Source organism: Falco cherrug, chromosome 1 (genome assembly GCF_023634085.1).
Source record: "Falco cherrug isolate bFalChe1 chromosome 1, bFalChe1.pri, whole genome shotgun sequence".
In the NCBI taxonomy this organism is placed as follows: domain Eukaryota; kingdom Metazoa; phylum Chordata; class Aves; order Falconiformes; family Falconidae; genus Falco; species Falco cherrug.
The window spans coordinates 15,118,335-15,142,999 of NC_073697.1; the positions used below are offsets into that span (position 1 = coordinate 15,118,335).

General features: G+C 35.9%; 1 protein-coding gene across 1 annotated transcript in view; it reads right to left on the minus strand.

Moving 5' to 3' along the window:
* Positions 1 to 24,665, minus strand: part of TTC29 (tetratricopeptide repeat domain 29) — a 213,863-nt gene that overhangs the window by 91,366 nt on the left and 97,832 nt on the right. The window contains exon 6 of the mRNA XM_027807747.2: positions 14,391 to 14,576. Within this exon, the coding sequence (XP_027663548.1) occupies positions 14,391 to 14,576 (186 nt within the window). The remainder of the gene's footprint in view (positions 1 to 14,390; positions 14,577 to 24,665) is intronic.

Here is a 24,665-nt window from a genome sequence, read left to right on the forward strand (position 1 = left end):
AAAGAACTCAATGTAAATTTGTAAATACTGAAGAGAAACGTTTTTACATTATCTAAACCTTCCTTTATAATTCCCTTTCCTAAAACCCACTCCAAAAGTATACATTTGTTATATCAAAATAGATATCAAACCAAAAGGCATATAGATGGAGACTACTATTTTGCCTTTTTTTTTAAGTAGAAAGATTGACTAGATATTAACACAAATGGGTTTAAATGTGAAGCTGCCATAAAAGCAGGCACATAAATGTAATTCTCCCAGCCGCTATTTTGATGCACATTTTTGATTCCATGAATATTTTATGAAATGGCCCAAACTAAAGCCATATAACATTCCTGCATTACTGATGCTTGCGCCCGTAAGCTACAAACATTAGAGGCATGATTGAGTGCATTAAAATGAACTCATTCAGCAGTGCATTGATTACTTGAAGGAGAAAAAAAAAAAAGTTACTCCCACTTAAGAAAACAGCACACAAATCTGAAGTTTTCAATACTGAAATTGAAGATAGCAAATTTAAATAATGTGGTATTTAATAAAGGCAGTGCAAAACTATCTAGAATTCTCTATATACAGTCCTGACATTAATTAGGTGAGATGTTAATTAGGTCCACAGATTGCTTCCAGTAGTGTACAGGTAATTTAAAATGTCACAATCTGCAAAAAGCAGTGACTGACCTGTTCTAGCTCCATGCCTCAGCAATACTGAGAGCACCTAATGATTTCCTTTTCTATCAGCTCATACATTTACCAATGAAAATAATGCCACAGAAGCAATTGCACAAAAAAGTGACAGGTCTGTTAGGTACATTTCTTCAGCAGCACTACTATAAGCAGAAAGCACATTTAATTCTAAATTATAAACAATTACTGAGGACTTTAGGAAATATTCCACTTTAGTTTAAAACAACAACCTAAAAGAACAGTAAGGCTTTATGTATATTATTGTATATTTTAATCTAGAACTAGGACATCTTTCATAATCAATTATTTCACTGTACAGTGTGGACATAAAATCTGCTTGAAGCAACAGTTAATGGTAGCAAAAAAAGAAAAATGTTATTACTATTTTAAAAGTTATAGGCTTACATTTCAGCTTAACTGCTTAAACTGCTTCTATTATTTTTAGTTTCCTATATTCAATTACAATAATTATGGTAGCAATATTCACACTGAAACAGTTAACAATCTGTCACGGTTTCTAATGTGAGCCACTATCTACAGAGGTTGTTATAAGTCTTTAATAGAGATGTGTTGGGAGGTAGAATGGAAAGATTACAAGAATCATGAAAGCAGGCTCTCATTCAGTAAATAGTTGAACCACCCTGGGCTCCTGAGGTAAAATGAATTGTACAGAAGTCCCAGAAGTCACTGGGACTGATCCCAGATGCAAGAACTTGAGTTTAAGTTCCATGTGCAAAAGCAAGACAGAAATGCTGGAAGACATTTAAGATAAAATTTTGCGGTTCCATAACTCCATAAGATTCCTTTAAAATACAACCAATCATCAGACAACAATCAAGGTATTCTTAAGACAAAGGATAAAAAGTTATTTTCATTTACTATACAGGAGCCAATCACATTTTTCAGAAAGATTGCACAGGGGGTTTTAACTCATAAGAATATTGTGTAATGAACATGTTGGCTCATCATGGGTTATTCTGACAATTTCCCCAGTTTGACAATACACCAGTAGATCTCTCCCTAAAGTCTAAGTTGCTGAAGGTCAACTGAAAGCTTGCCTGAGAAGTAGAAGGCTTGAAGACATAAAGGAGAAGGAAGAAGATAGAAGGAAAGCTGAACATCACACAACCCAAGATATGGTATTGGTAGACGGAGACTGCAGTGCAAAAAGATGGTATTTTGTGTTCCCTTGTCTGGGTAAAGAACTGCTAGGCTAAACCTTGGCATTGCAATTTAGAGAATGATGTATTATTTCTGCTGACATTAGTTAAGCAAGTATCTGTTGTCTGAAAAGAATGCCAGAACTATAGGAATCCAGTGAGCATTAGACCATATCTATTCTTGTCCTCTGAGGATCTAAATTACTTGCTTTAAAGCTCAAATACTCAAAATATATCTATAGGAACCTAGAGGGCAGTGCATATTGTAGCACCTGCAGTAGGACCATTCACAGTACGTTATATCTCATCATCAACACATTATGATACTAAAAATGCTCTAAAAAGATGTTGCTTAAAGGGTTCTCTAAGAGACATCTTGCAAGCTAGGGATACTAGTTTCTCTGGTTGCTTGCCTGTCTGCTCTCTAATCCCTTCCCCTGCTGCTGCCAACACTACTGAACTGCAAAGAAGGAAGGGTTTCCCACAGGCAGCTGAAATGACAGCTGCTTTGGGGATAGTTTACTGTGGACCAGCAAGAGAAAAAAACTTGTAATTAACTGAAGAGCACATTACCAGAAGAGGAACTGCTGTGAAAAATCTTCTTGTTCTTACAAGAAAGCATGAAGAGTAAGCACAGGAGGAACAAGCACTGTTGTATGAGAGACACGAATAAATACCCTCCTCTTGCCTTTCTTCCAGTTACTGCACTGTACCCTCAAAATTCTGGGTTAGCTCCAGGCCTTCTTAAATTGCTTCTGGCTCTACATAAAACATTTCAGATTTTCGCTAAGAGACGCAAAGCTACTCTCCAAACCAATTGCAACTACTCAGAGTAACTCTACAAAGAAAAACTGGTGTCAGTTACTGATTTCCCCCAAAACTATATGCACACAGACCTCACATAATACTTTACAAAGAGTGGTACAAAAATATAACATATGGACACACATGAAAGACAATAATAAATCAAAGGGTGATTTCAAACTAAGTGTAACCTTTAACTTAAATTTAGAAACATACCTGTAATTACTGTCTTGCTATCTGAACTACATCATATCACCGAACTTTCCCTTTAATTTAGGCTTAACTGTGGAAAAATCATTCATATTTCAGGCATTTTCACAGAAGTCTAGGTCTGAGGTTGAATCTAGAATCTCCTTTAACTTTGTAACACTGTACTTGCACAAACTGATTTCGCAGCATTTTGCCCACATGCACACTAAAGAATGTACTCTTCCATGATTAGCGTCCAACTTACTGAACAGGTGCCATATGAAAATTCCACTAACTTGTCTGTCCTACATTCATATTCAAATGAACCAACACATAAAATTTTGGTTCATAATTAAAATTCCTTTATTTTTTTAGGTTAATATATTCTATGAAAGCAACGTTTGTCAGATACTTTCTTCTAATTTGTTTGTTTATATATAAACACTTTTTGATATATGCCAATCTAGAGAATATTGCAACCAATGTTGAACAGGAGCTGAATAACAACATACCCGTTTTAAAGAGAATGGAATTCTTGCTTCACAATAACATTCAAACCTTATTCTTTCATGTTTGTAAAGCATCAAATGCTTTCTATATGCAAAGTCTACCTAAGATGCAAAATGTATTCAGGAAGCTCACAATGTAAGGCTCCAGGCTCTGAATAAGAACAGTCCCACACTCAGTGGGATGCTCACATTTCAGGTTTCACAAATATTTCAGTGTTTATAGGCAGATATCCAAATGCAGAGAGGGAAGGGAGGTGAAAATGCAGTGACGAATAGTGAAAAACGGCACACACTTTGCAGTTCTGTTTTTCAGGGCTTGAGGGTTTCTTTAGCTCAAAAGAACTAAATGAAAACAAGTTATATCACTGCTTAGTCTTGAGGAATAATATATAATTACCTTTTAAATACAGAAAATGACACTGAAGCAGACTGGTTTCACTAAACTACTTTTGCTAGCTCATGTCAAATGCTTGCCTCAGTTTAAATAATTTTTTGTAGTGATTCAGATCCGACTCCATTGCCCTTACTATTCATAGCTTCCAATAATAAATTTAATGTCAGATGCAATGCTCCAGCACTGGAGCTGTTCTGTTGTGCAGACAATCTACTTCAGAGCATGCTTTAAGTAGCAGGTTGGACTAATGACCTGCTGAGGTCCTTTCCAACTTGAATTATCTTATGATCCTCTGAAGAATAAGATATATTTTTTTATTAATAGCCTCGTAATGTTTGTTTTACCTATGACTTCTAGGGATTATTGATACTGGCTGAGGATTTGCCACCCCATCAGCTCTCAGTCCCACTGAGAGGGCACCTCTGGAAACACTACATCCTTTATCAATTACTAAAAGGAAACACTGCCTCTAGGAAAGTTTACGATGACAACTGCCCGTTCAGCTTGCCATAGTCCAAGCCCTTGCAAAGCTCTGAAGCAAAAAAATCTGTTAGTGAGCAGGCAGCTTTGAATGAAGCTTCTTCTCAGTACTACTCATTAAGTAGTAAATAATTAAAATACCCTGGAAAAGACAGGTAAAATACAAGCAGCAATGTCAGTAATAGACATGAAAGAGAAGAGAGGGAAAAAGAATTTAAAAAAGCAAAGAAATAATTCATTTGAAGTTTTAATAAAGTTTCATTTGCAGTCTTGTTTAAAGATATATCAGACTTTAGGGATGTAACCTAATTACATTTTTATTCTAAGTTCTATTCAAAGACCTTGGACTTTGAATCTTTAACACAGATCAAACATAGTATAATTTACTCATGGCTATCAATACTTTAAAAAGATCTCTTCATTAGATGTCACAGTCTTATGAACATGCACACAGACCAAACAGAGCAACATTTGATACCAGAAACATTAAGAAAGAGTATGATTCTTGCAGAAGTGTGTATATAAACAATTCACTTGAGTGCTACATGTTATATTCAAGTGTACATAAGATGTTTTTTCTAAAATATTTCTGATATGGTACCTTTCATAGTTCAGTGTAAACAACAGCAATACATTTCCCATAGTTTTATGAAATATTTGGAAATGAACATTACAATCATCACATACCTAAGAATGGAAACTAATTTAATTGTATTTTTTTTTATGTCCAATCTTTTAAGGAAAATACAAATCACAAAGTTTAGAATTTGTGCTTCTGCACTGCTTTAAATATTTTGAAGAGCTTCTCATTACAAGTAAGTATACAGACCTGTTACCAGGTTTTATATCAGAACTGAAAGATTCTCCACTTGAAGAATTAGGCTAGGAAAATGGCAGTGATAGTGAAAGGATTCAAGGAGGCTCTTGGCAAACCTGCTTACTTTTTTGTAGTGTAAAGAATACTATTACTTCACTTTGCTTAATAATAAACTATAATATAAATCAACTGAAGGAAAAGCATGAAGAAAGTTTTTCTTTTTCACAATATTTATTTTCAGAATTGAAAATAGGAACCCTATGGAATTCTTCCCCTGAGTTCTCTTATTCAAAATCTCTTCATTGCCTACCAACATCATTTAATATAAGAATAAAAAAGAATTATACAAAGAATATTTTTTATGAACTCAACAGGCCTTTTTGCTTTTATGTTGCATGTTCAGACGCTTCTTTCAGACTTTCTATAGAGTCTACTAATTTGAGTATACTAATTTGAACTGAAAACATACCTAATTTCTATAACATCATTTCAATATGGTACCTGCTAGTTCCATACCAGTAACAACCCTGTAATAATAAGATGTCATTTATCAGGGAACTACATTCTGCACTTGCATGAGGATGAGCTCAATTATTTAATAAACCTTTTAAATCTGTCCTCCCCAAGAATCTAGCTGGATTTATGGCTGCTTCTATCTGCTGCTGACTGACAGAGAAAAGCATTGTATCTGAAGACTTTATCTCTTAGCAATTTGCTGCTTAAGTTTTTTTAAATTATGCTCTACAATCAAGTTTTTCCCAGATAACTTATGTATTCAATTTTTAAACAACCAGAAAAACCTCAATATAACTGCTTTGTGAAATAGTGTACATGCAGAGTAACAAAGACAGAGCTTCAGCTGATAGGATGAAAATCAATAAAGTGTTTTAAATGATCAGACTGGATATGCAGAATTCTATGTCCCATTAAGGAAAGGTTTCTTTCTGTCTTTAAAGTTCCCTGATGCGGAGACTCTTTTAAAGTGTATGTCTCTATATGAGCTTAACGACAAAATTTAGCAACAGGTATATGTAGCCAAAGACAGGATTTGGAGACACATGAGCAAGTTGTCAAGTCTGAACTATTCCTACACCTTTTTTTTCTGAAAAAGTTGTTTGGAATGAATAATCGCAACTAGGAATAAGTCTTAAAAATTAGCAATCTGGGATAAGCAATCTGGGGCGAGGCAGAGGGGATATAATGATAAATCAATGGTATTTGGTGGCTACAGGATATGGTCTGTTATATAAAAAAAATTTACAAGATTCAAATTAAACACACCACCTGTTCTCCCAAACAATGAACAGTACAAAAAGACATTTTTAGGTTAGTCTCCACAGCAAACAAGCCTAAGTGATCAACCTGTCCTCCAACTAGATTTGGTGTGAAACTTCAACCAAATTTTAAGAGGTGGTAAGAAGCATGTAGACAATAAGTTCCCGCCACCACTTAGAAAATTAGTAGCTGGAGGACAGACGTTGATCCAAATTACAAAGAGAAAGACAGGCCAGACTCTGCTGTACATCTTCTAGAGGGCAGCATGCTGCTTGGCCAGCTGGCAGCTAAGCACTGACCAGTCAGCAGCATGTTCACATATAGCTTTCAATTTATCACAGCAGACACTGAACCTTACCAAGTACCAGCATTATAGAAGCATACAGGAAATGGTATTGTATAAGCGCAGAACAACATGGTGGTTCCTGCCCATAAGGGTATATAGTCTCTAAATCTCTAGAACTGCAACTCTCCTTTATACCACTGCCATATTTTGACCAGCACTCAGGCTTCCTATGAAAAAAAATTACATAGGCATTTATATCTTTAAATCCCTTTTCCCTTTTTGGTCCACACTATGAAAAATCCCATTATAAAAACAAAGGGAGAGGAAATTACAAGGCTAACCTTTTATCAAAAATCACAAACTTATCTGGGTATCATTTTAAAGCAAAAGAAGTTGCTTATAATAAGGAATTTATCACAGACACGAGGAATGGCAAAACCAGAAAGGCCTTGGGTAGGTATTAGCTGATAATTTGAATTGCTTTTGTTCCTGAAGCTTTCTTTCTTCAAGGGATCCATTTTAGCTTGCCTTCTTCCAGTGTCAGACCTGCATTTCTGAATACAACTGGCTATACACCTTATGGTGGAAACAGCATTAAATAGGCAGGTTGGATAGTTCAAATGCAGCAATACTGTTATCAGTAACAGTTCTGCACTCCACAGGTAGTAAAGAAGAAATGTCTCACTCTTCACAAATGTTGTCCTGCTGGTTTATTTACCAACCATTTCTAATTTGGCAATCAGATTGTGAAGCAGCACTTTTCATTTCTACATTATATAGCACAATGAGGATTTGCTATTTAAGTGGGCTTGGCAGACTTGCAACACAGATAACAATATGAAGTTCTATTAATGTAGAATGTACATGTGGGCTATCCATCCCACAGGTGAATTTTATTCTGGCTATACTTAGCAACCTCCTAGCAAAAGACACTACATGTTTATGTAACTGAAACAAAGTCACAAAATGCGCACACAAAAAAGCATAACAAATTTCATAAGCAATTTTAACTTTTGCCTTTTTAAACCTTTTTAGTATTTCATTTTGCAATATTAACATCCTCTTTTTTTTTATCTGAATATAAATTATTTCTGCCTGAAGGCAAACCAGCTGGGGAAATTCTGCTTAAACGCGCATATTTCCTCTGCATAGATACTCGTGAAAGTACGCTGAGTTCCTCTCAATAATTTATACATTACTGTTTTTAATTGAAAAACATTTGCCATAAACAATTCAAAACACAAAATCAACAATTTCTTAGCAGTGGATTAAATGGGACCTGCCAAGAACAAGAAAATAATCAGTTTAGACCTTTTATGTTCCAAAATAAAAAGATGATGTTGTGAACTGTTTTTAAGTTGTTGTGTACCAAATATATCTAGTAATTAATACTAAAGTTTCAGAAGCTTGAATCAAATGCCCATTAAGCTCAACAGGATTTTTTCCACCAACTTTTACAATGCCTTGATTAAAAACTTTAACTTCAACATATGGTAAAACAATAGGTATAATACTATTCCGCAGTGTTAATCCAGATTGTCAAAGTCTGTAAGAATCCAGTGGTTTTTTTCCCACAAAAGATTAATTACATCTTTTTATAAGTCCCTTGTGTTCCGTAGGCTTTTCAACCAGAAAACTCTATATCAAATTCTAACCTATGAAATAAACTGTATTTTATCCATGATTACAGATACAGCATTTATACCTTTCTCATAAATCAGGTATAATTTTTTAATATATTTGGGAAGGGTGTGGAGGGATCAAAGTGATCAACTCTGGCATAACATCGCTCTGACTGAAAAGCAACAGGAGCGTAACATTGCTTATGATCAAGGCAGAACTGGATTAAGACTGAACACTGAAGACCCCTTCATTAATTTGCAGAATATGGCAAATGTTTTGAAATGTCTAAGCTTATTTTAGAAAGGACAAAGGAGACCCTGATCACGAATTCTTTATAACTTACAAACTATGAAACACACACGGACAGACAAAATGGGGTTTATGGATTAGCTGTATATTATAGGAATCAGCACTCAGATACCTAACATTGCTATTAGCTTTGAATTCTGTCCTTTCTCCTACTAGTTCTGCCTGCCTTTACTCTTTCCGGTCCGTAAAATATTTCAGAAAAAGTGTTACCTCCACTACTGTTGATCCTTATGTGCTAGCAGAATATAAATCTGATGACTAATTCAGTCACCACTGCATTGAGATTAACGGCATAATTTTCACACATCTCACAGCTCTCATACCAGGGGATATGCAGTTTTTGGCATGGTACTGATTTACATTTGGAATTCAATGTGAAAGTTTTATTTGTTGAACTCTACTGTGACACTTACGTGCTTTCTCAAAACTAGTTATTTAAATGTATCCAGAAACATTTCCAAGCACTGCAACCAACAGGTACAGAAGGCTGTGTCTTTCCTAGTAAACCCTCTTATCCTTCAAAACAGTGTGGCTGCTTGCAAACTGTCTGTTAGGGAAAGTTCCTGCAACACTCCTAATTACCAGACTGTGCCCATGAATAATTGCAGGGCAGGAAAGTCCAAGTCAGCACAAGCTAGAAGCATGTGCAGGACTGTTAATACTATTTTACCGCTAGCCTGTGCTCCAATGCTCATAGACATCCTCACGCACTGCTTAATTTACTCATGCAGGAAAACAACCACAGCTTGTGAATGTCTACATTTGCTGCTAACGTCTGAAAGTAAGAGTTGAGATCCTTGCATCATTTGAGGGTGGGAGGACAGATATTTGTAATAAGATTGTAGTGATGGTGTTTTTGTTGCTTCCTCCAGAGTTCTTGATGTCACTCTTCCTGTTACACTGTCCCACAGACGATGTACCACTAACCTATCTTTTTGTAAGGGTGTGCCTTAAGGAAAGAACAGTCATGTATCTGTATTAGAAAACCACCATCAGATATGTTAATTACTCATCTTTAAGCTTCTCTCACAAATGCAGAATTGCTTGACATGAAGATAGAATGTTGGTATCTGAAGTACTGGCTTTAAAGCACTGGCTACATTTGAATGTGTGTGCTCATATTGATGCATACATATGTCTGTATATATAAGTGTATGTGTATATATACATGTACACACATACACATCTATATACAAACACCTGTATTACTTTGCACTGGCTTTGGTGGCTGCTTTTAGAACAAGTACACTTTCAGGTATCTGTTTTTATTATGCTTTTGAATAATACAGAAATATATCTAACTTTGTTATAACCTATTTAAAGCAAACAACTACTACGAGTAAAAATTCCTTGTTTCCTCTGGACTTCTTTTGTTACTGATATCAATTGTCGGAAACTTTGGGATGCATATATTTAAGGTCTACATTGTTTTATGCATGACAAATATTAACCATTTAATACAAAACAGAAAGCACTCAAATACTGGTGCTGGCAGTGTAAGAACCTATAGAAACTAGCACTAGCCATTATGCCTATCAGTACACTCAGATTGTGTTTCTTCTGCAAGTTACAACAGTGTAAACCTGAAGTTCACAATTAACTTTAGCAGAGTTTACACTAATATAATTAATCACAGACTATGATAATCTTATTCTCTGATATGCAGAAAAATGCACATGTTTATAATGACTGATATTACTTTAAAAACACATTCAAAGCACAGGAATAAAGATTTTTTAAAATTAATTTTTCTTAACTGAGATTGTGTCACAAAGCCTGTGCTTACTTGGATGACAATTAATGCTGGATTTAATGTGAGAAAAAAATACTAAAATATGACATCACTTTTTCAATGTGTATAAAGTGACATGGGCATGTTTAGTAGCCATATAAGAAAATTACTATTAACCAAAGTAATAAAATAATTCATTATCAGCCCCCTGAGGAAAGACAAACTATGGGGTGAGTACAGCTAATTGAACAGGATCATAGCCTGTATACTCTTACAATAATCAACGAGTAGCATGTAATTTGGGTGACTTGTAAACAGAGACCTTATTTTACAGAGTTTTTTAAAGAAGAGATTAAAATCTCATTCTGCAAAGAACTGTCACTAGAATTGTGTTTGGTTCAAGCAGAATGTTCCATTTGTGTCTGTAGCAGGCTACTCAATTACAATTTTCTTTCCCTTATGTACTGACAACCACTAATCGCCTGCATCCAAATAGCATGACTGAAGTCTACACTGCCAACACCTCAAATATTTAGCTTTGAAGATTAATGAACATCAGATTATATCCAGCCTTTAGGACAGGGACCAGGCTGAAAGTCAAAGAACTTTAAATTTGATTACACAAAAATTATCCAGCAAATTTATTGATTTGCTTCCAAGGCAAACAACCACCTTTGAAGTACATTTAACTTTATACTCCCAAGCAATCAGTCCTAAGCATATATAGCCAGCTTCCATTCACAAGTAATTAAAAATCCACCACTGGGTGAGAGAACTGAAAAGAACCGGTCCAAGATATTTACATCTAAAAGGATGTACACATGAATGTCTGTAAGGCTAACTTCACGTTCTTGTAAATTCTCCCATCTCCTGGCTGCACTAGTAATCATTGCAGTTAATATAGAGATGATGATTTAAATCAGATGAAAGCATCATGTAAATGCTAGGTATCATTTGCATACCTACCTCCCCCCGTATTTATATAGCTACACATACATATTCCTGTATGTATATATTAATGCACACATACATATCTATTAATGTGTATCTATTCCTGTATATATGTACATATCCCCACAGGAAATGGGTACCCAACTCATTCAATTCACAAACAAATGAAATTACAGCATTATAAATAAAGGAAAAAAAAAAGGCCATTTAATTTATAAGCTATATATGTCTGTTCTAATACCCAAAATAGCATGTTTAGAATTTAACTTATAACACCATTAATACTCATGCAACTTTATACAATGTCAGCTCAACATCTGCTCTTACACTTTTTCTGCAAACAGAACTTGTGATTTAGTTTTTCATCCACTGAAAATAAAAAGTGCATGGAATGCATCTGCTCTTTTTCTCGATGGTCCCTCAAAGCAAATCCTATGCTTACTCTCTCAGTTTATTCAGTTTTCTATCCCTCTCTATGGAAAATGGACAGACCCTACAGATTCCGCGAAGCTTTACCCTGGGCAGTGAAAATGCACCTTCATTTATTTCTCTCTCCTTACCAATGTTAATAAGAAGCCTCTCTTCTGGAAGTTTCCAGTATTTTACAGCAGAAAAATGAAATTTCCCCTCCTCTGAGCATCCCAAAATGTATTTCGTAAGTTTACTTGTATGCTTTTGTACCGAGCTTAAAGATATTTAAGTATTCAACAATTTTTCCTTATCATATGAAAGTAAGAAATGTTAAAATTTTTTTAGACAGTGGTTGGATAACAGTAGTGGGTCATACTCAGTGTGAGCTTTTGAAGCTACAAATAGATAGGGATGTTTGCTTTTATGCACCATCTTGTAATTGTATTTTTCAGTAACTGAAGGACCAAGTGAAAAGGTTGCAAAAAATCCAGCAACTTCAATAGTTTTCTTCTACTGAGTATCAGACAGACAACCTACTAAAGCATTTTTCATTCAAAATGAAAATTACTTGGTTGTGACTGGCTGGGCTTTAAGCAAGTGCTATCTTATCTACCGGGAAACTGGATTTAGTTTAAGTTCAATTCCTAGAACAATACTGGAATAAATAAATAATCAAACAGATTATTTCCAAGCATTTAGAGAAAACACGAAAATATTACAGCCAATGCCAATACATCAAAAGTGAGTGTCATCAAATCAGTCTTCTCTTTAAGTTGGTAAATTCTTTCTCACTGTCATATAATTTTCTTGGAAAGCATTAGGGAACCATAGTTCACCAGCAAGTATTGTTAGGTGAGTGCAAATTAGTTAGGAAATCCTATATAGACATTGGTTACCAGTAGTTCACTGTCAGTATGGAAAAAGGTATTTGGTGAGGTTCCACATGCTCCTGTCCTAGGTCCAGTTTACCAATATTTTCATTAAGGATCTGAATTACAGGATAGAAAAATACCTTTATAATGTTCAAATGATACCAAACTAAAGAGAAGAGAAAGTGTTGAAGAACAACTTCAGAATTAAAAACAACCTTGACAATTTCTGGAAACCACCTATAAAACACAGGATGCTACTCAGTGCAAAAAACAAGCAACATACTGCATTTAGGCAGAACTAACTGGTGATCTTAGAACTGGGAACAGAATAGCAAGTTAACAGTTCTTCAGAAAAGAATTTCAAGATTACTGAAGGTCATAAACTGAATATGAGTATGCAATTTATGCTGAAATGAAGAATGTAGATGTCATACCTGAAAACACAAATAAAAACACAGCTTGTAAGAAAACCTTCCATTTTATCGATCATTGGTATGAACTCAAATTTTAAAACTGAATCCAGCTCTGGGTGTTGCAGACAAGAAAGATACAGCAGCAGTTCAGAGGAAAACATTGTAAATGGCCAACAGTCTAGAAAATATGAGGAAATAATAATAAAAAAGCAGTATTTCAGCTTTAAGAGAACATGGGGGGGGGGGAAGGACCATAATCTTTCAATTAAAAAAAAAAAAATTGTAGGTTTTATGTTTTGTGTCCAGGTTTATGCTGGGAAATTAGGCAGTCTTTCAAAACACACCCATTCTGTCAGACATTTATTGGAATTACACTATTTCCACACAATACTTCAACTCCTGTGAATCTTCTTTTTTCTAAAAAAAGGCATTCTCTTTGAGAAACCAGCCACAAGCTGAGCTCAAAGTTGGAATGGTTTCAACCACAAAGTCAAACATAAACCCCAAAATGTAATGACCCAGACTGTTACAGACACACAAACCCCCTCTGCCGTGAAACGTAATGTATGCTTTTAAATATAGAAACAAGGCTCATCTTGAAATAGGAAAGTAATATTTTTCACACAAGAACAATCATTCACTGGAACAGCCTCTCCAGGGGGTGGTAGAGTCCCCATCACTGGAGCCTTTCAAGATGTGGTTGGACAGGGTGCTAAAATAATCTCATCTAGGCTCCCTTTCCCATGAAAGGTTGGACCAGATGATCTTTTGAGGTCCCTTCCAGCCTGGATTGTTCCATAATTCTAGTTGCTTCTATTAATATCTTTTCTGGTTTCAGAGACTCACAGTTTGAGGATACAGATACATGAATGGAGAAATGGAGCTTGTGGAAATGTATAAACCATTAGCAAACACAAACATGGCAGTCACGTACAAAAAAAACATGGTGTCATTTTCAGTCAAGAGAACCAGAAGGTAGTTTTTACAAAGAACACAAAAATAGACTGTTTTATTCAAGTGTAAATTGGAGGCAGGGTTAAACTGAATTACATGTTCATACCTCTTTTAAATCAACCCAGTTTGTGTAACTACAGATGCCATCCTACTCAAACACCTGTGGCCTGAGGCAGCACTACCAGTCTCTTGTCAAAAACAAGCAAAAGAAAATATGGCCAAAACCAAAGAACCCTTTTGCTAAACAAATGCTTCCTTTAAACTTCTGTTTTGTTTTTCATCTGATAGAGTACTTTCAACTGTAGGTGGATGTCAGAGGAAACACGTCTGTAAATAATTACAATCTTTGTCTTCCTTTTTGCTGCTGCAAAAATTAAAATTGCAACAATTTCAATTTGAAATTGTCTTGAAATTATTATTGCAAATCAACTCTACACTAAACACTGTGCCCTGTGATGAAACACAAATTGCCAAATATGACTGTCTCAACGCTGATCCAATGTAGCTTTATGATCTGGGTGACTTACCTTGTTCCTCATTGATGAGGCCCATATTTACATGTGCTTGCGCCTCTCTTCTCCCACCATCAATTTTTATTAGTTGAGCAGTGTTAAAGCATTGCTCATAAAAGTAATGACTTAACCATTTGTCCTCAGGGTCATTGAAACAGTAGGCCAAGTTAAGCTGGTTATCGTACACCTCCTCATAGTGCCCTTTGAAAACAAAGGTTACAATCAAAATGTTAGATTATCATCAGCTTTCAGAAGTCTTGCATATTACAGCAGTAACCATATAATGAAAATGAAGAGCTATTTACATTTCCACCACTCAAATACCACCAAGTTCTGCTACATGTCCACTCAAAGAAATATGATAAAGGCAAAATGATAACCTTACAAATTAGGCAGAACTGAAAACCTATTTTAGAAAAACCACAATAAATTGCTCTCATTTCTGTATGCTACACCAAAATTCAGTTCAATAAAACATGCAAAACCTGGATAAGACATTGGCTAGTCAAAAGAGAGAAGCTAGACTGAGTAAAAAAAAAAAGCACACACTCACTGAAGGAGAAGTGTTTGTCTGGGCCACTGAGACCTGAAAAGGCAGCAAGTGCTTTCAAAACAGGTCTAAGGTAGCAACGGTGGTGATGGGGATGAAGAACCGAATGGAACACAGTGCAAACACAATCCACTAATTCATACGATTTTAAATGTTAGAAATTTAGGACAAATCAAAATTTTACACCTTGCCCTGAAATAAACAGTTCACCAAGGTATTACTCTTAGAACTAATGTGGAAAGCAGAGGAGACTCAAAGTCACAGACCTCTTTCATGATCTGAAGAAAAAACCCAATGCATTTAGTTCCCATTCCTCATCATCTCAGACAGCTAAATGAACACATGCTATCCCTAAAATTTATAAAAAACCTGCAAGTCCCAAATCTAAGTAGCATTAAAAAAAATTCAACAAATACATTATTTACAGTTTAAAATAACAGACTGAGATCTTCTACAGAATTATTTCTATCAGAAAAGCACCTTTTACAAAAAATACTCTTTGGATTATTCCAAAATGGTATTAATTTGGGGCAGAGATCTAAAACTTACTTGACAACTCTTATCATACTGCTTCTCCCTAAGGGGGATTTGAAATATATATTCCCTACATGATGCTGAAGAATCTATGCAATAATAAAGTACAGCATGAACCTATATGTTTCACAGCTAAATTTAATCACTGGCTAATCTAAATGAATCCTCTTTCCAAACTCTGCTCATGTCAGATGTGAATGGGAATAATCAGCTAAAATTTCATTGCAGTTTTGGTTGACTACATACTGTTTGTGAATGTTAAATGAATGTAAGCCAAACAGCCAGTTATTAAAATAATTTTCATGTAGTTGTGTAAAGAAGGAGTTAAGTATCACAAGTCTTGCAGCAGGTAAGAGACTGGTTAAGCTAGCTGTGTGAACAGAACTGCTTTGCTTTTGGGAGTTCTGCAGTTTGTAAGCTTTGCTCAACAAAGAGAGAAAAGTGGGAAAAGAGAGAAAAAACCCCTCTTATTCCTGGGTATGGAGCACCACACAGAAAGCAGCTGGGGTAAAAAACCTGATTTTAATACAGGCAAGATCACACTCAAGTTTCAGATCTCAGATTCTAAGTGTTTTAAAGCTATGATACAATATCAAAACACCTTGACCAACAGATGCAGTTAAATTAATTTGTTTTGTTATCTGCAGGAAGAATTAGGGAAAAGCCAACTTTCAAAAAGGACTAATTTCTCAACTGTAAATTCTATTCTCTATGCAAGTCACTTGCATTGTTTGGAATGAACAGCAGCAATTACTCAAAAAAGTGCTTTGAATCCATCAACAAACCACACAAGAAAGGGTTGTCTTCAACCTCACCTCTAGTATGTTCTGTTGCAAAATTACAAATTGCTTATGGTCTAATCAGAAGCAATCCAAATCTTTCGTTCTGTCTACTGTCATGATTAAGTTCTTCGACTTCAGAACATCTTGATAAAGCTCTTCAGTGTGTTGCATGGCACAGTAAGAACTTTATTCTGGCTTCTGAAAAAAATCCCATTACTACCTATTAATTTCTGCGGTCTTCAAGAGGTTTGTCTGGTATTTATTTCTCCTCCATTTTTATCTATTTTGGCTATTTTGGCGAATATGGGCTGAGTTTTTCCTGCTTAAGATTTTCTGAAATTAAGCCAAAATGTCTTTTCCCCATTGTTGAACACTCTCCGGTTCTCTCTGGATTTACAAATTCTTTCCTGTTCTTTAATGGTAAACAATACTTTTTTTGTTGCTTTTGCTTTTTTATTTATGATTTTACTTTCCTATTTATTTTTCAGTTTTTCCTCCATGAATCGGTAACTCTATTTCTACCTTTTTAATATTTTCCATTAAAATGTATAAAATTATGATTTTTGAATGACTGTTATACACATCTCCATTTCTAGTATTTTAAATCAGATAACACTCCTTCCAAGAAACAAGAATATTTCACAATCTCTTTAGTATCACCAGAATAGAAATAACCCAGAAATTACGTCTAGATTATCATCTCATCATTTGTATCTAAGGTTCGATACCAAAACATCAGCTTAAATTTAGAAATTTGGCTTTGAGAGGAATAGTTATTAATGTATAGACTTCATGTACTCCTAATCAGAACATTCTTCATGGCTATGAGTTTTCATTCCTTTTGTCCTCCCTCAAGACTGAAAATGTACCTCTTAGATAACTCTTCAGAACATCCAGGAGTATACATCATATAAAACTTACTCATACATTAAAAATGAAACTATTTTGATACGATAGCCTCATAAACATGTCTGCAAATGATACTGAAACGGAAGTAACAGAACTGGTTTGGGCTTAATATACAGATATTTATCTGTGTGCATGTGCAAACATATATGCTTTTATATATATATATATGTAAGCACATCTCTATATACGTATAGATAAAGAAGTCAAGACATAGTTGGCATTCATCCAAACATACCGTTTCAGATATAGATCTGGGTTACCTAGGATCCCTTTACTGTCAATGAAGAAAAGCAGATACTTCTTGGCTGTGATTTATCATCCCAACTTAAACATCTATTGCAGCACAAGGGAGCACTTTTAAAGATTATCTCAAAAGTAAAAGGCAGAGGTTCCCATGAAAATCACAAATACATTAACAAATAACCACAAGAATAGAGAAAAACAAAACCTAATTATAACCACTAACATAAACAATACACATTATCTATAGATTACTGCTAAGTGAAAATGAACTTAGTAGATACCAGAAGATACATCCAAATGGTTACAATACCACAGTAAGGGGGAAAGACCACTGGATTGTCATTGAGGTAGATACAGAACACTAGATACAGATTTGTTGCCTTTGAAATCTTTGCTACAAACTACCAAGGCACTAATGTTACATAAAATTACGCAAATAACTTCAGATAGTGCCCTACAAATCCCAAGAGATGGAACTGACCTGAGGCAGACTATTGCTACTGCCACAGCTTTGATTGAATGAACTTTAATGTGACCCTCTGATGACTATCCTGCCGGTGAATAACAATGAGAAGTGCACAAAGACAACCATTCCTCTGTAAGTGTCTTGGATGGTGGCTGACCACATATGCTGGTCATAAAACAAACCTCAAAAGGTAGACTTTTGAAAATCATACTGTCTCCTGGATTCAAAGTCTGATTTACAAATTCAAAATTGAAGAGATTAATTGAGATTACTCTGACAGTGGTAAAACTAAGCATGTCAGACTTAGTAAAAGTGAACTTTTACTTCCTGAGAAGAAAAATAGGTAAACACTCTCTTGTATAAAATCTCCCACAGGTAGTTCAGTTGTTAAAGCTTTGAGCTCCCTGACTTTGTATAGAAATTTCTACACAACTGATAATAGAATACATGTAGACAAGTTGTCTTTCAAAAACTACATTAATTTCATAAAACACTGGAAGCTAAATTTAGGTTTTCCAAAACATTTAAGTCACAGGATAGTGAGGACACTGTAAAGACAAACATCTACCCAAAACAGCAGCTACACAGAACAAACAGAACTTGATGGAGCAGACTGTGAGGCCTGAATGTTTGCAGCTTTGGACTTAATTGAAGATCTGAAGCAGGGCTAAGAACACATCTTATGGACAATATCCAACAGAACATTTTTTCCATGCCAAATTACCAAACTGAAGGCAGCTGTATTTCACAAAAAGTCAGACATAAACCAAATTAAAACTCATGCTATGTTGCAGTATTTGTTTTAGAGTATTTTAATATTTTTACATTTTTGTCACAGAACATACATTACAGAAAATGGACTTCTTTCATTTTGTTTGATCTGAAATTTAAAAAATATTTTATTTTCATTGTCCTTTGCAATGGAAAACAAATTTGGAATCGGGTGTCTATGCACAAAACAGAAGTATCCCTACCAAACCTTGTTGAGATCTTTTTGTTAAACAGTGATTTTAAAAAAATCCCTTTGACTTGAGCTTAAACATTAGACCCCATATATTAAAAATATATAGTATTTCCTGCTCTGCATCAGGATCTCTTCAGCTGCACCTCAGCTGTCAAGTAGGATCTCCCCTTGTTATGCTCAAGCCATTATATGTTTGTTCCTGGCCTCTTCTCAGGAACTGTTCCTTTGGCAAGCAAAGGTATGCACGGAAGACAGGATCATTCAAATCCATGGATGTTTGTTGTGTTCAGCTAGACGGCTACTAACTAGTGCAATGCACAGGGATAGTGAGATGGAATTTGAGGATGATAATCCCAACAGAGTTAGGATAAGAGAAAAGAAACATATAGAAGATCTGCCAGCCATACTAGTGTGATTTAAGTACAACTGCTGCCACATCTGTATGATCGCCTTTATGACAGGATGTAGTGGAAAAAAAGGAAAAGTAGTACAGAAATGGTCTTTAGACAACAGTCTTTGGAGAACATCCTGAAGGAATCCTGGCTCAGTATTTTCCTTGAAGAAGAAAAGAAAGACTGTTGTTCTTGTTAATGGAAAATAGAACTTGTACTCATTTTTAAAATACAGGTATTGGAAAGAAATTTTTCATCATACATTTATGACTCAGTATTTTCCACTCAAAAAACCACCATTCATTTGTTCCTGCCAGATGAGGGCCATATGGAAACTTTTTAACAGCCGGTAACACTCATCTTCCAGTTCAGTTAGTTGTTTTTAGCAAGTATGACTTGATTATAACTGACCGTTCACTCTTGAAGACATATAAAGGAGTGGCCTAAGATAAATTAAGTCATTAGGAGTCATTTTTGATGTCAGAATAAGACACCAATAATACTGGAAGTTTCATTTTAATTTTGCTAGAGAGATCAACACCAGTGACTTAGTAGCGAGACAGCTGATACTGTGAAGAACTCTCACACAGAAAGATACAGGATGGAGGCTGCTGGGCCAAAAAAAAAAAAAAAAAGCATGAACAGTAATAGAATATGGTGCTGCAACCATTTCCACCTGGGTCCACACACAGCAACCGATTCCATGTGCTTTTTCAGGACAATCATGCCCTTGCATCTACAGATACAGGACCACCCAGTCATTCCTTTTTCCAGAAAGTTTATCCATAAGCTGAACTTGCACACAAATGAAGAAAGGTTGCTGTGGGTTAACATGCTGACACCATTAAGTTTCAGGCAGAGGCTCTTGCTTCCTGGGTATTGCAAGGCAGAGTGGACAGAAAACACACCCTACCAAACTGCTAGGTACATCATCAGTGGAATCTCTATTCAGTGAAAGTACTGAATATACAAAAATTCCAAGAAAACAGGATATAATTTTGCCAAGTAAGGATAAAGTTATGTAATTATAATGATATTAGGCAATTAACTGGTAAACTGGGATGCTAAAGGGGGAATTCCAAGCCATTGCAATGAAAACACAGTGCTGAAGTTTTCTAAGAAATTGCTGCTCCTGGTAAAGTCAATGGCAGTTGTACAATTGGCTATATTTGAAAAGGCTTGGCTTCTTTCCTGGGCAGAATCACTTCACTTTTTGTAAGATAATTACAAAAATAATAAACTCCTCCACTGGTCTCTAGGAACTGTTGCATTTTTTCCTGTGATAAAATATCAAGTAGACAATGCCAAACCTGCTTAGAAAATAAAACAGCATTCCTTTCCCCATCCTCCCCAAACCCAAACAAAACTACACCTCCTCCAAGGAAACACTAAAAGAGGTTTTGGTATGTTTATCCTTTTTCATTTTTGCATGCATAACCTCTTTCCATTTTTTTTTTTTTTTCAAAAATAGCATGGGTAATATGGTTATCGCACTGTTTCTAGCCCAGCCTAAGGCGTTAAGTGTGAAATCTTACAGAAATGCCTTCCACTGTAAAATGCTAAACTCTGTTTTCAACCTTAAGAACCCAGACAAGAAAGATTTTCCAGTGCAAACACATCAAATACTCCTTCTTTCTTCATGTGCTTTATGAAAAGTCATCTTTCATAACAAATGATAACTCATAATGTTAGAAATTTTCTCTACACTGAAGTGAGGAAAAAAGACCCAAGTTAGCTCTTCCTTCTAATTCTGCATATCTGTTTTTCTCTACAAGGGTCAGCAGCCTGTAGCACACACACAGAATCAGCATTTAGCATACAGCATACCACAAAGGTTGCATGGGGTCAGGAACCAGGAGCAGATGGAATGTGGGAAAGGCAAAGCTTTCAGGTCTTAACTCCTACTCTCCACCAGCTGCCCAAATGATCAACTAATTAGCAGTGTCTTGCCCCATTGCAGGGGTGTTCATACACGAGTATGGGTTCCATGTGTTGGCTTTGGCACAGTGAACACAGTGATCTGCTGCTATAGTGCTGGCTGCTCAATACACGTTGCAGCCACTGAACTGTGTCTTTTTCCCTGGTTTTGCTCCTCTGCTCTGGCAAGACAGATCCAATGGCTGAGACATCTCTTCCTTTAATTGTTCTTGAGCTGTAACTTGCATTGCATCCCCTTCAACTTGTGCAAGTAAACCAGCTCACTCTAGCAAGCACTGATCATACCAGACCTTCAAGGTATCTGTTAGTCCTGGGCAAGGATTCAGTTAGGGTTCAAGCCTACATTTAATGTGTAGTGCAGATATAATCTGAGAAGCAACAGTTTCCAAGCCCTTCTGAAATAATACTGGGACAGGTGACCTCTAATTTGATAAAAAAACAAATTTGGCACACTACCATTGAGAGGCTGGCCTCAGTCTGAAACACGATTGATGCTTTACAGTACAATCTGCATACTATCAATCATTCTTCTGGTGGGCTTGGTGCTAACTAAATAAAAGTAACTACAAAATACTTCAATGAGATTATTCAAAGAAGTGGCTTAGCCTAATGAGTGTACATACCCTACAAGTAAATTAGTAATGCATTTTAAAACAATAAGACAGACTGCAGCAGCCAAGTAGTGATTTAAAGAATGTTATATTCATGTGGTAAAAGCTGTGCAAATACCAATTTTAAGGTTTTAATTTCCCTTATAAATATTTTTATCTGAGCAACAACAACATTATAATTATAGTGAACTGTGCTCCCCGGCACACATTACACTGGGTGCTGTTCAAAAATTCCAAAATAAAAGTAAAGACTTCTTAGTTGGATTTCCTTTGTTCCTACCTCTATCCCCTGACCCACCCAAACACAGAGATACAGTGTCATTTTGTCTGGGTCTTAGACAGACAGAATTCTATTGACTTGGTGCACACCTGTAGTGTATGGTCATCATTTGTTCACAGGGTGTCAGCAGCCAAAGAATATTTAGTTAGCAGCCCTCAATGTCAGACAAGGATGCATTATGGCTTCAAAATCCCTCCTGCTAACTCGCAGAATGATACTGGGTAGGGATACTAGGGAGCTGTGGTTCTTCAAAGGGATAGCAACAGCAGCGCTGGCAGGTTGTATTATACCTTACAAGGGCAATTACACCTTTTGAGTGAAATTACTCTTAGCAGTACAATCAGGCAGGCAAGCAGGCAATTGGGCAGACCATTCCATGGCCTCAAAATATAAGTTTCTTTTTGAAACAAAAACAAAATCCCCAACCTTTTCACACATGTGCCAAGAAATAACTGTATACATCAAATGCTGAGCTACGTAGATACATTGCTTTGGCATTTATTTTGCATTCCTCTGTAAAAAACCCTACAACTATACATATCTTAAAAGCTAAACAATTTTTTTATAAGCTACTGAGATCAGAACTAATAAAAAGAGAGGTCAGTCCATGGCAATGAAGGAAGATCAAGGAATAACTAGAAACAACTAAATTTTGAAGTCAGAAATATTTACATTATTAGCATCAAAAAAGACCAGATAGGAATGCAGTCAAGTGTTGCCAATATTCCTGCCAGTGTTTTTGGGATAATGCTCTACCTAGGGCAAAATAACTGTCAGTTACTTTTCTGAGAAGCTGCAAAGATTAATGCTAGTTTTCTATTTGTCATTGTATTTGAATACCTGCCAAGTATTTAAAATGAGATTAAGTTGGACAGAAAAAAAGATATTTTCTTTGCAAACAGTATAATATTGGTAATAGCCAATTAAAAAAAACCCACCAAACAAAAACCAAAACCCAAACAAACGAAAAACGACTCCTGTATGATTTGAAGCTCAATCACCATGTTCCACTAAAAATGAAAGCAGGGTAAACATTCACTGGTGTATGTAAGGGTAAATGGTCTGCACAGTGTAACACTGGTAAACAAAAGGTCACTATTTTCAAACCCAGCAGTAAAGAAAATAATTGCTCTTTGATATCAGCCTCCACATCATGATGGATGGTGCTGACTCTGTTCAAACAATTTATGTCCAGCATTATAGTGTCAAATAACTACAAACTATCAAAAAAATGAAAAGATTAACATATTCCACTAATAAATATGGAAAGTGAATCAATACCTAGCTTTCTCTGTGCACTATGGTAACAATCATAAAACTGTAAACTGAGGAGCAGCAATTCTAAGTTACACTCACAATTATAGACAGCAACACCATGATACAAAAATATCAGTTGAGAAAAATTAAATAAGAAAATTATTTACTGACATAGTAAGCAAAGTTTTGTTTTCCACTTACCGCTTTGGGTTCAAAATCAACCCCTTCAAGAAGTTTAAATTCATAAAAAAATCTTACAAGTCAGAAAGATTTTTTTTTTTTTTTTTTTTTTTTGTAATTTATACCTGCTCTCTATTCCTCAACACAACTGTTAGCTCAGGACAGCATACCTAGGACAGGTAAACTTTCAGCTAGCCTAATGTTAATGACATCACCCACACTGTGACAGCTGAAGAGCAAACGCAGGTCAGCTGCTGTTGTGACAGCTACATCATAGTAAGTTCCAGCTGAGGTGAACTGCTGAACATTTCTTAAATGGTGTCAACTAGAGTAGTCAGGAGATCATAAGCCAGAGCCCCAAGCAATTTGATTAGAATCAGAGAGTAACTGGATTAGCGGAACTACTGAATTAGTATTTGATGAGCTTGCAATTCCTATGTTATCTTCACAGCACTACTAGCTCTAACACCTGCAACATGGATTAGCATCCACCCCTTCATGTGCCAGGTGACTCAAGCCTCAACACAAACGAGATTTGTGCAAAGGTTTGCATTGAGTCTGGTGAAAAAACTAGCTATACCTTCACACAGAAATTCAGTTAAAATGCTTGCCAATTCTATTGGCACGTTCTCATTATTTTCTCTTTTTTTCATTTTAACCAACTTTAACAGGCAAAGTTGGGAGATATTCTCTCCCAAATACAAGACACTATCAGTCAGTCAATTGGTGGTATCTTGTCTCTGTAGCAGGTGAAAGACTTACAGAGCCCAGCACACAACAAATGCTGGGTTCAGTGAGAGAAAGGGCCCCTGCCTTTCATAGGGGCAGCAACTGCACAGTAAGCAGTGCCTTGACTCTCTGGGAGTGCGCCTGCCAACTCTGTTGTCACATATCAGTTTGTAAAACTGAAAAATATCGTGTGCTGAAAGGAAGGCAAAATGCTCTTCTCAAACAGCTGCAGGAAGCATGCCCATCAAGATAAACCATATCTACTGCTTTTTGAACATCCAAGTGTTGGCAGTATGGTTCTGTCAGGGCAGTCTGGGCACAAACCTTCCCTCTTGTACTCCTGCAAGCTATGGGGGTGCCTATTCTGGTTTTAGTCATACTCCAGACAAACCTGAAGATTCCTTCCAGTCATGGGCTGGCTAGACTTCCTGCCTAGAACTACAGTGAATTAAAGA